Source organism: Haemaphysalis longicornis, unplaced genomic scaffold (genome assembly GCF_048455015.1).
Source record: "Haemaphysalis longicornis isolate Haplotype H1 unplaced genomic scaffold, Haemaphysalis longicornis Haplotype H1 scaffold_3, whole genome shotgun sequence".
In the NCBI taxonomy this organism is placed as follows: Eukaryota; Metazoa; Arthropoda; class Arachnida; order Ixodida; family Ixodidae; genus Haemaphysalis; species Haemaphysalis longicornis.
The window spans coordinates 21,333,947-21,348,346 of NW_027526335.1; the positions used below are offsets into that span (position 1 = coordinate 21,333,947).

General features: G+C 46.6%; 1 protein-coding gene across 1 annotated transcript in view; it reads left to right on the forward strand.

The window, feature by feature from the left end:
• The window catches only part of LOC144173190 (uncharacterized), a 30,129-nt gene extending 23,250 nt beyond the window's left edge, over nucleotides 1-6,879 (forward strand). Inside the window, exons 3-4 of the mRNA XM_077701699.1 lie at nucleotides 1,131-1,425; nucleotides 6,518-6,879. Of these exons, the coding sequence (XP_077557825.1) occupies nucleotides 1,191-1,425; nucleotides 6,518-6,666 (384 nt within the window). The 5' untranslated portion in view covers nucleotides 1,131-1,190 and the 3' untranslated portion in view covers nucleotides 6,667-6,879. The remainder of the gene's footprint in view (nucleotides 1-1,130; nucleotides 1,426-6,517) is intronic.
• Nucleotides 6,880-14,400: the final 7,521 nt, after the last annotated feature.

Genomic DNA, 14,400 nt, shown 5'->3' on the forward strand with positions numbered 1-14,400 from the left:
AAAAGCTACCGCTCCCACGTTTGACACTGCTGGTTTAATTAGCAAAAGAACATGATTGATGAAGTTCATAAACTTGCTCGCTCGAATATCTCATTCGCTGCGCATCGTCCGTGCTCGCTCCTATTATCCTTCTTTCTTATATGCTTGGATGCTATCACTGCTTAGCCCCGGAATAGGCGAGGCCGCTATCACTTCGTCCACCAGGTGTATACCCTCTCCTTCGTCGTCGCAGCTACGAAGCTTTGCAGTCCACCTTGGTTTTCAATGTTACACTATCTGTTCGCTCGCCCGCGCTTGTTGCAATGGGCCGTTTCGCCTCCTATATATTCTTGCTCCGTGGTCGTAGTACAAAATTTTTGCGTTTTCATTGAATTGCGGTGTTCTTGACCATGTTATTTTTATAATTTAACACGTCTTCGGCTTATATACAAGGCGCTGTAAGACGTAGTGCTTCTTGGAATGTCGTATCGTTGTGCGTGCGCCGAGCGATTGGTTTTACTTTCTAGGTAACTTTTATATGTATTATTCACTATTACATGCCCCCCCCCCCCCCCAAGTAATGACCCTCTATTGCTTTTGTGGTTTCATAAAAAAATATTTAAAGCATTACAAATTTTGCTCCAACATTTTTTTCACCTTCATCTCCGTCACTTCAAAAATGGTTTCAAAGAATTCATAATTACGCCTTAAAAGTAAATTCGGCAGTCATATCGCATAACTAGAATCCAATATCTGAGAGAAAACATCTGATAACCGCATTCAGCAAAAATGTAGGGCAATCTAGGTATTTTTTTCATCTGAGCTAGGGGAAAAGTGGCTTCGCAGGTTGGCAGCCCTGTCCGCACTCATCCCATGAATGAACTAGTTGTGAGTCAGCGCTCGTCCTGTGCGTTCCCTTCGACCACGTCTTTTTTCGCGCTGTTGTTCAGAAATCAAGCCAAACGGACCTTTCGCCTGTGATAACAAGGTTTAGAAGTGTTAAACCAGACCCATTTTTTTCTAGTCCTCAAAGAAGCCCTGTACACAACTTGTATTGGTCATTTTTGCCGTGAATGTGTGCAGTCGCCAGGCAGAATCAGTTAGTGTTCTCACAAGCAGGACGCGGTTTAACCAGCATTCCGTGTTCGTAGGCAGGCTAGCCAGTGGCTGCGGAATAGAAGGAGCGTCAGGAAGGGAGGCCAGCCCACACCATGATCCTGTTTCGGGAAGAGCGGCGCCGAGGGTCCGCTGAAAATCCAGCGTGGACATCCTCGGACGTGGTCCTGCCATCGCTGGCCGTGAGCGCCATGACTGGGACGCTGCACATGTGGATCGAGCGGCCTCCGCGCGTGATGCGCAGGAGCCTGGTAGCGGCGACTGGAGCTTTTATGGCGTCACTCATCGTGGGCTGCTACGTCAACATCGCGAGGGACATCAGGGAAATGGGTGAGCTGCAGCGTGGCCTCGGTATGATCACCCGTCTTTACACGTTTTACGAGTGGCGCTCAACGTGTCTCAGAGCGTGCAGGTGGCGTTTACGTCCGACTGCCGCACACTCGGCTCTGATCTAGCGTTGAATGCTTTTGGGAAGTGTCGCTACTAATTAACATCTACTACGCAGTCGCTGCTAGCTGTTGGTAATGCGCTTCAAAACAACACCAGGGCAAAGTTAACTCAATCCAGTGCGTGTCACTGTGAACATTGCCTGAGGCAAGTGACTCACTAATTGAACCATCCTCCGCACTGGCAGCCTCCAAGAGCACAGGGCTTGAGTGCTCTCAACTATAGTGATAACATGCGGTGCGCATATCAAAAATTTTTCGCAGTGTTCAAACCAAGACATAAGAAAGGCTTATAGGGGCCATGCAGACAAAATAAAAGTTTGTTTTATTCGAAAGACGTCGTGTTTAATAGTGCCCCCAGTGTTTATCCGGCAGCAAATGATGCCGTCTTCACTGAGAAATGAATCAATGTAGGTTAAAATTTTCATTCTTCCGCCAAATCGTGTGTTTTCGTGACGTCTGCCGTAAAGTCTTAAGTGCGCGTATTCAAACAAACTTCCACTGCGTCATTCGGCTCTGCAGCCTTGCTTGCCGTCAGTCCTCCCAGATGGCGCTACCGCACTCAGCCACGGACCATTGCCCACCGTTGCTTTGTTTTTGACCGTATTTGCACCTGGCTTGTCCTTATATTGCTGTAGAAAGTAATCGTTTCGTGGAAAATGGGGTATCCTCGACAAACAGGGTCACGTAAGAAAACGTAGCTTACGCCAATCGGCCAGTGTCATGTGAGACAACTCCAAAGCGGCGGACTGCTGTGCAGCTAAAACAAGCATAGTGCGCCCAGTACCAACAGCAGTGCGCAGCGGTACTTCTGTGCTTACGTGTATTTTAGCAACTTCATTGTTTACCGCACCATTTTTACTGCTGTAAAATGAATATGCATTACATTTAAGCGCAAATAGCTCGCTCGGCAAGCTAATAAGCCCTGCCTAATTTACATTTGCTTTTGCCGGCCACAGCCAATTGCAGGGCTGCCACATATGACATCATAGGTTCTGTTGCGGGAAATGAGCTAGTGGATCCCATGGCCATTCTCTTTTTTGCTAATTATATAGTTTATTTGAGCGAAGTATGCGTTAATAATGGTGTCAGCATGATCCTAACGAAGCAATCTTTCGAATGAACCAAACTTGTGTTTTGTGTGTATGACCCCTTTAAGTGACGGCAACTCCGCCCGAAAGTCCCCTAGATAACATACGTGATGCGGTGTTATTTCGCATAACAATAGATTGTACCCTTCCATAAGTATAGTACCTCAATGCTGAATAAAAAAGTTATGCCATGACGATTGATTTAGCTTCGAGGACAGTGCGATCAAAAGCGCGGCGAGTCCAGTCCTTTGAAGCACCCCAAACAACGCTAAAGTTAACATTGATGGATATATCCTTGCATCGCTACACACACGATTTTCTTTTCGATGTCCTGCAGTGCTCTTTTTTTTTTTTTCGCGCAGAATAAGCGAAAGGTGCGACACGGTAACGTATCTCAGGGAATATCGGTAATAAATAAATATTACATATTGTTGAGCGCTGGAAAGACGATCTTAGGCTTCGTAGGTTTCGGATAACTAGGACCACTTACCAAACAAAAAATTGCAGATCTAAAACCGGCTCACGCCGAATGCAAGGAAACCCAGCCAACCTTCATGTGTACACGCGGGCAAAATGACATCCAAGGGTTTTGTAAATTGACTTTAGAGGCACATCCTCGTTGTGGACAGAGGCTTTTACAGAACGTGGCTCCATCGGCGTCCGTTTATTCACACAATACCCGGCCGATACATACGTGGGTGCATGTTGCCCTGCTGCGTCTAATAAGGGTTACCACCCACAGAAGAAAGCACTGTTGTTCCCATTCGCCCTCGCGCATGCGCACCAATCGCTGACTCTTAAGGGCTTCTACTGGTCACTGACCAAAGTCAAAATATACAAATGACGTTTCGGGAGTGCTACTGCTCCCTTGTTCGCACTGAAGTAACCGGCTGGACATTCCTGGTTTATGTAGTACTCAGCAGCGTTTTCAGTGATTTTACATAGATAGGATTCAAAGTGCCATCGTTCCTGTTTAGCGTGTTGGACGTTGTCTGGATTAGTAACTCAAAGTTTTGACGGGTCGATATATTCTTTTCCGTTGTCGTTATCTTTGGGTCGTTCCAGTTAATCTGATGGCCTGTTTTCTTCGCATGCTCGGCGATCGCGTTTGTTAATACCTTTCCCTTCCGTACGTCATTCTGGTGTTATTTCAGGCGTCTTGAGAAGTCCTTCGTTTCGCCTATATACACTGATGAACACTCGACGCAGGAAATTTAATAAACAACGCCCGGAAACATTTCGCGAGGAAGCTGGGCCCGCTTGCACGAACACACGTTCTTATTGGCAGTCTTATTCACAGTCTAGTCTTATTCACGGACTTCAATGAGACCACGAATAAGATTCGGGCTAGTGCGCTTCCTAGAAAGCACTCGGGCCAGTCTACAGAGCGGTCTTATTGAAGACTATAGGGACAGCGGGTACCTAGATGAGCACGAGAGAGGCCCCTAGGGAAAAGCGGGGAATACGCCGCAAAACTGCTTGTTGCCGTCGCCGGCGTTGGGCAAGCGTTTATTTTCAACCATGATTGGATAAATTCAAGAAATGCTGACCATCAGACGCCGTATTTGGTCCTTGTGACACATGCGTTACAATGATCCGCCATCCTTGGTACGCCAACTCACGCGGCCGGGCCTCGGTCGCCCGGCCGCGTAAAACAAAGATCGTCTGCTCGAAGCGTGGGCGCGAGAAACCCACTGGGCTGACGCAAAAAGCAGCGACGTTGTCTGACGTTGTCGCAACACGAGTCGTGCGTTTCATCTCACCGTAAATTAGAAACTTGCGAATTGGCTTCGGTTCATCGTCGTAGACTCGGATGCAACGAGCACTCCAGCGGCTCACGCCGCCTGGAACGGCGACACGTCACACGATCGCAACAACCCGCTGCCTAGCCGGCAGCACGTTAGCGAGGGCTGCCGATGTTAACAATCGCGCTGTAGAATATAGCCGAATGTTGGTATTATGCATGCTGCTTTTACGTGTCGCCTCCGGATCCCATTTGCCCAAGCAGAATGCGCTTCGTAACCGCCATACAGTTTCATACTAATATACATTAGTATGAAACTCTATGGTAACCGCCATTTTCGAAGAGAAGGATAGAAAGACGCGAGTTTGCTCATCTTCTCGTTGAAAACGTGATTTTATTTGACGCTCACGGGCAGAGGTACTACCGGCTGCTAGCGTTTTGATGTGTGTAATTTTGTTGTCACATTGTAGTTCTATTGTGAACGCCTATTTGTTGTTCCTGGGTTAATGGGCATGATTTTATAAGACAATACGTTTGTTCCGTCCTTTGCGTGCCACCTTTTCGTAGCTACTGTGGTGACAGCCGACATAGCAGACGATCACACATTCATACCGCGCGCTTGGCCGCCCGATGTCTGCTCGGGACTAATATCGGGCCGCAGACTATCACTCGTGTCCATCTTTGTTTGACCTGGGGGAGAAAAAAAGCCGCGCTACCCGGGAAAAACAAGCACACGCCCATAACGCACAGCGAAATTTGAAAACGGTGGTTGGCTGCAGCCATCGGTGCCACTTCAAAGTAGGTAGGCCGTGTGGCTTCCGGCGCCGGCGTTGTCTGTCGCTTTCCACCCTCTCTCCCGACGGCGTTTCCAACGGCGTCGATCTCCTCGGAACAGGCATTTATTTGTTCCAAGCAGACGGTCGAACGGCCGCCGCTTGGTATCGTTCGCCACTTGTACGGCTACTGCACTCGTTTTTCACGGTATGGAGGTCGATCTTTATGATGAAACTACCGACCACGTCAGCATAAGACTATGAATAAGACTGCTCGGAGCAGGCTTATTCACAGTCTTATTGCGTTCTTATTTAGAGTCTTGTTCGCTGTCTTATAAGTTTCCAGAAAGCGCCTTATAGCCTAGGGAACATAAGACCCCGAATAAGACTGCCAATAAGATTAGACTGCGAATAAGACTGTCTTATTTGGCTTCGAGCAAGCGGGCCATGGTCTTTCCGTTTACAAGCCGAGTCTATATCTTAAGCGCCACCTGCAGTTGTGTTTCTCCCCAGTGCAGTCCGACACAGTACAGAAGCGCCCAATTGCGGTCCTGTATGAGCTCAAACGGGTCTGCTCTGACCCCGGTATGGCCATTGATCCTGACCCGTTTGCCTAACCAGACGTGTTTGCGGTCGAACAGGTCTGGTTTGCACCTGTATATGGGTACAAACAGCGCCCCGTTAGACCTGTATGATCGTCAGACAGGGCCTGTTTGATCCTGCATAATCCTCAAACGGGTCTATTTTAAACAGGTCAAACAGGTCCGGACAAACAGGTCCGGTACGAACTTGCTTGACTTTGTACAGTACTTTTCAATAGGGCTTGCTCATAGGGACATGCGCAATATATTGACGCCGTATTTGCGGTAAAGGCGCGCAAGTGCTCCGCTGATTCCCGGTGAATACGAGACAGGAGCTCGCTTCGTTTTCATTTTTTCGGTGTCTCCGCTTTCCTCGGAAGAAGGCGCCTTCGTTGGTGTCAATCTTTTTTTGGTATTCTGCCTCAACCAAAGTGGATAGCCGTTTCTCTGCAGTTCAATTTCGAATCTTTTCATCCCTATGTTTAGAGCACGATCACTTGAAAGCGCTGCTGAGTGCTACATAAACCAGGGACGTCCAGCTGGTTGCTCAGTGTGAACAAGGGAGCTAGCCGTAGCGCTCCAGAAACGTCATTTGTATATTTTGACTTTGGTCAGTGAGTGGCCAGTCAAGCATGTTTTCTAACCAGAGTGTATGCCGGGAAACCCTCGATTACGCTGAGTTCTTTCTAAACCAGTCGACAAAGAGGCTGAACGAAAACTATACTTATGAGCGTCCGCGCACCTCCATTCCGCGTCCCGACTTTCACTGTCACCGTGTTTTTTGCAGATAATCTTCAGCCGCCTCCGTCAAGAGATGGGCGGTGGTCGTGGAACGACGACGAAAAGCGATCAGCCTACATTGACGACCTGCCCCGAGGTCAGAGGAGTCTGCGCACAGACATGAATATTAAGGACGTTCACGAAGAGGACGCCTAGCGAGTCGTACCACGTAAAAGGATGCTAAATTTGAAAAGGAAGTTGCGATGCCCGGTTCATAACAAAATTCTTCTGGCATCCAATGTTCGTGATCAGTAAAGCATAATCTGACACACAAATTATGAAACGCGTCTTCACTGAACTCAAACGTTAAAAAACATGCGAGGATTTTAACTTACGCTGCTGGCGTGACCTATGTTAAGTGAAAACTGGGAAAACCAATAAACCAAAGTGCGTTTTTGTCATGTTTTTATCTGTAAAGAAGTGATATATTTCTAAAAGAAGACAACTAAGCCGTTAGGAACACTTGTATAAATTTGTAAAACTTTTCGTGTCGGTACACGTTGCTTACTAAGCCCGTGAATCATGAATTACGAAGTCTTATAGGAACGTGATCAGTTGAGTCCTCCTTAATGTGCGCGGGAGCGTTAATAATACCTCTAGGGGAAGGGGAAGCAGCCGTAATACCCCGGCTAAGTCAGCTGGTATACCCCCCAGGTAACCGATAATTGTGCCACTAGCGCCAATTTGTCTCCTGGTGCTTGGTAGGTCAGACTGTCAAAGCAAAAAACACCAAAAAATCACTGATGCTGCTATGACAACGCTTTCGTTGTTGTGCGAGGAGGAAACGCCGTGCAGCTTATCGTCTGCTATGGGCTGAACGAGCGCGACTATCTTTGTGTGCCGCAAGCGCCAACAAACACCACTTGCATTTTGCTTTTCAGATTGTGTTGCTGCTGCACATCTTGTTTTCGACAGCGTTCAGTTGCTAATTTGCTTGCACTCTCAGCACGTGAATAAAACATTTGTTTGGATATCTTTCTTAGTTGAATACGCGTGATCCAGCACGCCCTGAAGCGTGACAATGTTGTTCGGGGCAGAAAAAGCAGTAGGCGGAAAATGTGGTTTATTCACTGATTTTATTAGCAACTTATCGCAAGCGAAGTTCAATACATGCCACAATAGCAGAGAGCTGTGTATATCGTATAGTAAGTACAAATGTCCGCATTCTGGGCCGGTTACACAAATCATCGTATACAGAAAATTGCTGCAGAGGTCACCACGTTCATTTGCTGTACAGAATACAATCCCACAGAAACGATGTTTCATAAAAACACGCGTTTGTGAATAATAAAATTATTATGATGTGAGATGACCAGCTCATTTCGCACCGATTAACAACCGCTCCATATTCTTATTCTCGTAAACTTGCTACCCCAAAAAACCTTTTACAGCTAGCGAATTTTCTACGTAAGCTCGCCATACGTCACGCCTAGAAAATGGAAGAAATACCACCTCGGATATCAATAAACAACACGTAAAAGCGAAACATATATTGAGAGCGCAAACAAAGCACAAAAACATGTGTCCTAGCACAGGTTGAAAAGCGGAGCGCAGCTCGGCCGTCGCGCATGTAACTCGAACTTCTCGTAACGTAGAATTCAAGCGGTCAGCTCCCACGTAAATAATTGTGGGGGCTTTTTTCGTTTTAACAAGCATTCAATGGTGGTAATGTCACTATAAGAAACTGATTGTCGGAATGCTCTAAAGTCAAACCAGTTCGTCGAAGAAGCATGTAAGCACATTAGGCGAACATAATTTCTAAGCTTTTCTCTGGTGGAAAGAAATTGAAGAGCAACCGCTCACCAAACCGACATCGAAGAGAAATTTCCGTCTGCGTGTCCGTTGGCATCAATCGGCTCATTAGAAACTGTCGACAAGTAGCTTCACATGCTTACATTACTGAAAAATGCCTTGTACCAAACAAAAAAATTCACTGTAAAGCAACAGAAGAAGATATGTCGGTTCGCCCTGCAGCTTTCTTGATAAGATTAGCGCTTGATTCTTCATAACTTTAACAGAATAAAAAGTGTGCTGACCTGCCGTCCGCTGGGAAGCGGAAAAATTTCGCTGTGCTATTCCTTCCCGAGCTGTCGCACCGCACGGCATCGAAGCACGCGTTGTGTCCTTTTCTCAGTTTCTCTGACAGTTTCGCACTCGCAGACCAATATTTTCACCTTCAAGGCATACTACAAAATTTATACACGAGCGTCACAGTGAAAGCGACAGGAGCAGACGGGTAGGATGGCGGCAGAAGAGACAAGAGCGAAAGCGCCGCCCGTCGGCGCAACGAATGAGCGACTAAATAAATAAACAGGGTGCCATAAAAATGAAACAGCCAAGAACACATTTTATTCCTACACATAACGGAATCACTTTACTTTATTGATGCTTATGTTGAAAAGATAAAGCCACATATGCAAAAGTTGATGAATTTTCGCTTGGCTACCAGCGTCATGGTGGCACTTTTATTTTGCGATACCGAAACTAGCCGAAGTGTCCGGCCCCTGGTAATACGTTTTCCCTTTAATGAAAGAGTTACATTAACTTCCCTTTTTCTTGTTTAAAGTGAAACTTCGGAATAAACCAGGTGTTTAAAATAAAGCCGTACACTATTTAGGGTAGTATTCTGGCAAGCGATATCGCAAATAAGCCCCTACTGTCACGGCTGTAGCTTTTCGCTTGAGGGAAATTCTGATACTACTACTTATAACGCTTGTACAACAATTGCATCTCGTCCAAGAATGCATCTACAACGGTGCAAAGAAGTTCCGATACTTATTCCAGAGCACAACGCCTCGGGTGTATCGGCGTGACGCCCCGTGGGATTCATTGCCAGGAAAGGTTCCTTCAAAGTAATGGAGAAGTAAATTAACTCTAAATTTGCTTACAAATGATTGAAGAGCTACAATCAGACAGCTTTGCTGTGGGGCTAAATATAAAAATGAATACATCTAAAGTAGTGATAAATAAACATGCTGAACGCGTCTTTTTCAACAAAACTAACGAAATACTGCAACAAGTAGGATAATATAACTACATTGGCCAGATGGTTAGTGCTGATCCCAGCCGCTAGGAAGAAATCCGGCGCAGAATAGGAATGGGTTGGGGTGCATTCGGCAAGCACTCGCAGCTTATGAAAAGGAAGCTACCTCGATCCCTAAAAAGAATAGTGTTCAACCATTGCATCCTGCCGGTGATGACATACGGAGCGGAAGCGTGGGGCCTTACTAAGCAACTAGAAAGCAAGCTTAGGTACACTCAACGCGCCATGGAACGAATGATGTTAGGAGTAACCCTCAGGGACAGGAAATGAGCAACCTGTATTAAACTCGAACAGAACACATCATAGTTCCAGTCAAGAATAAGACATGGACTTGAGCTGGCCATGTAGTATACGATGAACTGAGAACAGGAGGACCACAAGGGAAACAAAATAGGCACCGGGAAACGGGGCTAGAAGGAGAGGAAGGCTTATTTCGTCTCGATGGAGAGACGAAATAAGAAAATTCGGAGGCGAAGAAAGGACTAGGACAGCGCAACACAGAAGCGGGTGAAGGTCAGTAGGAGAGGCCTTCGTCCTGCAGTGGACCTGAATAGGCTTATCGGTTGATTGTAGGGTTTAAAGCGCCAACGCAACGCAGCCAATGAAACGCGTTGTAGGGGAGGGCTCCGGATTAATTTTGACCACCTGGGGTTCTTTAACGTGCGCCGAAATTTCGTACACACGGGCGTTTTTGCTTTTCGCCGTCAACAGGAAAGGGGCCGCGGCGCCGCGGCCGGGAATCGAATCCGCGACCTCAGGACCTAAAAAGGCTGTTGTTGTTGTTGTTGTTGTTGTTGATGATGATGATGATGATGATGATGATGATGATAATGACATTCGCTCCACAGATTCAGTGTCTGAACGTTAGAAAAATTTAGCAAATGGAGACTTCAGCAGGTCACTATGGGCAGTTTTTTTACATAAACACAAAGGCCCCGCTACACCAAAGCCCTTAAGCGGTTCTTTTTCTTGAGTTAAGATGCAATAGTACTGGCAATGGTCGAGTACCCATAATGTAAAGCTCGGCCGCTCCTCCGCCGGATCTTTCTCCGCCTCGCCTCGCCCCGCACATTGCTCACGTGTGGGACCCATGTCTCCGGCGGAGTAACCGTCTAAGCACATTTCCGGTCCACCAGAACCCAATTTTCGGCAGCCCGGACATAGGCCGCTACAAATAAAGTTTTATCTCTCTATTTATCTCTCTCTCTCTCTCCCTACGAAGAGAAGGGGTGCGTGCGAGTGTGAGTCCAGGGTGAGGGGTAACAAAAAGGTCGTGTATTCCATCGTGATTTTGTCTCCGAATATTTATCACAATGAGAACGCGTACGTTAATAATAAATTACCTTTGAAAATACCTCCTCAATAGCGGAATAAGGCTTGTGGGGAGCCCGCCTGATCGCACTCCTGTGGCGTTTACTAATTTGGGACCCACTGGCTTAGAAAGCTTCGTATACTAATACGAATAGTTTTACAAATCCATGGAAATGTTTCTAACGGCGAAGTTTACGTCTTAGACAAATATAGCAAATCTCTACTAAAACAAAAAAAAATAACCAAGAAACGCATTTTTGTTCATCTAGCTGTCATTAGATGGCGCTAACGGTCTACCATGCGTGAGTTTTTTATTATTTCAGCACAGAAGTGATACATTCATAAAATAAGCCAACCAGGCCGTTGTGCACATTTCTGTGTATTTGTTAAACTTTTCGCATTGGTGCACGATGGTTTTTAAGCCCTTGGGTCAGGGAGTTGTCATCCCCATAGGGAATGATGAATTAAGAGGCGAGTCCCCTTTAAGCTGGCTATGTGGAGCAATGTTTCTCCCAGAACCTCAGGAAATTGTCGAGCACTGGCAGCTGAGCAGCCGTAGTTCATTTACCGCTTACTAGGTACCCATTAAGCTATTGTACCGATCGCTCTCTCAATTTAGCATTCTAATATTACCATATAAATGTGCGAACAAATCGAAGCTCGAGTGGCATGCATATTGAACGCCGCCGAGTCAGTAAGTAATTGGGAGGCGGCGGTTTTCACTTCGACTCCCGAAATGAACCGCTTCCTCGGTGACTGCCGTCAGTTTATTCACAGATAGGCCGACAGCTGTTTTTAGATATTCTCCAGAAATCACACCGATCACCCGAGCAAAGAGCACATGAACGATCTCAATTCTTGTTGTTCGTGTCCATCCCCGCTCATTTTAATGAATCAATTAGGCGCTTCGTTTTAAAGCGGTTAGGATAAATAACCGAGTTTTCGTAAAGAAAGAAAGAAGAGAAAGGAATAAGGAAAGAAAGAAAAAGAGAGAAAGAAAGAAAAGGAAGAAAGAAAGAAAGGAAGAAAGAAAGGAAGGAAGGAAAGAAGGAAAGAAATAACGAAAGAAGGAAGGAAAGAAGGAAGGAAAGAAAGAAGCAAGGAAAGCAAGAGAGAAAGAAGGAAGGAAAGAAAGAAGGAAAGAAAGAAAGAGAGAAGGAAGGAAGGAAGGAAGGAAGGAAGGAAGGAAGGAAGGAAGGAAGGAAGGAAGGAAGGAAAGAAAGAAAAAGACAGAAAGAAAGGAAGAAAGAAAGAAAAAAAGAAAGTCCGAACAAAGCCGATGACTAGCGGAGCTAGCCGTGAACGGTGTAAGAGGAGGAGAAAGCGTTCAAGGAATTCTGATGCGGTTCGCCATGATAAAGATATGACTTTCTATATAAGTGACAACAGTATGACAGTCATGCACAATACACACCATAATAATTAAATGAAAGCAAACGAGGCAAGCAGGAAGGAAGCGTGATCTGTAGTAGCGAACAGCACAACCAAGCAGCCAAACCCACTCTCCCGACGAGGCGATGCCCTTGCATCCAAGTTGTCAAGCCGCTAGCTGTAAGCCTTCCAGATGGGAGCCCCGCAGAGGGCAAATGGCGCGGTGATATAGGCCCTAATCAGCGATATCAACAAGCAGGCCGCGCTATGAGTTGCTCGGCCTAGAGGGAAACGCTACTACGCGGGAAACGGCTGGTCCTGCGGCCGTTTTAGGCCCGCAAACATTCGATTGGCAGTCATGGCGTTCCCTTACGTTCCCCGTCGATTGGCCATCGCCTAGAACGGGCTCACAGAAGGGCAATCAGCAATTTCCCCCAGGATTCGGCATCACGAGAAGCGGGGTCTCAGGACGCCACCGCATTATAACACAAGGCCTCGGAGCGCCGCCATCACCGTCGGTCGCCTCACCCCATGAAACTCCACGGTGCAGCCGGGATCGAAAAAGGTGCCGCACAGGGTTTCCCCCGTCCTATTCAATGTCGAAAATTCCGGGAGCGAAAAGGACACCCCTAATAAGCATTTCAACCGGTTCGGCATTCCTCACTACGAGGCTGCATGTTGGTCAGAACTTTCCGCTGAAGGCAGTAACAGTTCTCTCGCGATTGCGAAGGAAATATATCGGGTAAGCCTCACTACCCGGCACCCGCAGTGATTGGACGGAGATCGCGGCCCAACCCAATGCTTTCCTTTATCGCCTCCCCTTTTCCCCGAGAGCGCATCAGCGGGATTGAGTCCTTACCGAATTGTGTCGCTTCACACTCGACAGCCTTTCTGCAATAGGGGAAATCTCATCTCTTGCTGTTTTCGCCTACTTCGGGTAAAAGGCTGATTTCTTGAACAATTTCAAGAAACGAAATAAAGGAATTCTCTTCACGTCTCCATATTTCTTTCTTTTTTGTTTTCTTTGTTCTGTTTTTCGTAACGGAGGTTAAGGACAAATTCACGCCTGTTCGATTCCTCCCGCCTTCTAAAGGGCTGCGCGCGAGGCAGAGACCATTCCAAAATAACTTTTCTGGCACAGTGAAACCTCGTTTGAGAGCAGTAAAACGTCGTCAACACCTTCCTGGCTTCAAAGTAATGACAGCCGGCAAGGAATTTTTTTTTTTTTTCAAATTGTAACGCACAAGTAGCGGATCTTTATTTTTGATGCGAACAAGGGAGTTATTTCCCAAAGATATCAACGTTTCCATCTTTCTCTTATAATACCGCAGACGGGAGAAAGAAGCTTCTTACAACACATAAACACTGACGCCAATACGCTATGGAGCGCACAAGCACTAAATAAGAATGTATACGCGCCACCAAGAACAAAATAAACTCACAAATATGAGAAAAAAAGTGGAGAAAGAAATATGAGTGTTTAATCATAGGCTTCCTCCGGCGATGCGAAGAATATTTTTAAGCAATTGCGTAACAGTATTCGCAGTGAATGATCGCTTTCTCTTGGGGTGAAAGGATGGCATGATATGACTAGTGCGAGTCTGTTCACGCGAGCTTCAATGCACTCTGAGGCATCATTGGACCAAGTGAATGAGGATGCATTGGCAAATTTTCCTGATTGTTTAGGTGGTAAGGAACAGAGCAGGGAACGCCTTGGCATGTTTATTCGTTTGAAGGAAATTCTTGGGATACTGGAGCATTGGCTCTTGAGCATCTTACTTTTCACATAGGTAAGTAAAGTGAAGTGAAATAGACTCTATTGATCGCCGGCAACAGACGCAATGTCTCCACTACGCCCGGACATAGCCACTCGTCGATCCTGGTGGCATTCTACTAAGCAACACTTTCGCTACTCACTGTGGGGATGGACCCCCTTGTCCCCGAAGGGAGGGCGTCGGCCCGCAGCTTTCTCTCCGGTGCTGCCGTTCGAGAGCCGTTAGGACCTGCTGGACGGCTGAGAGCTGAACGTCCACTGTGGCCAGCGCTGCTTTACGTACTAGCTTTCCAGGTCTCCCGTCTGGTAATTTATTGTATCTATGTGAATGTCTTGTCGTGGTTACAAGACGCTATACGCAGTCACGACAAGCACTGCGACGAAAGAGGTA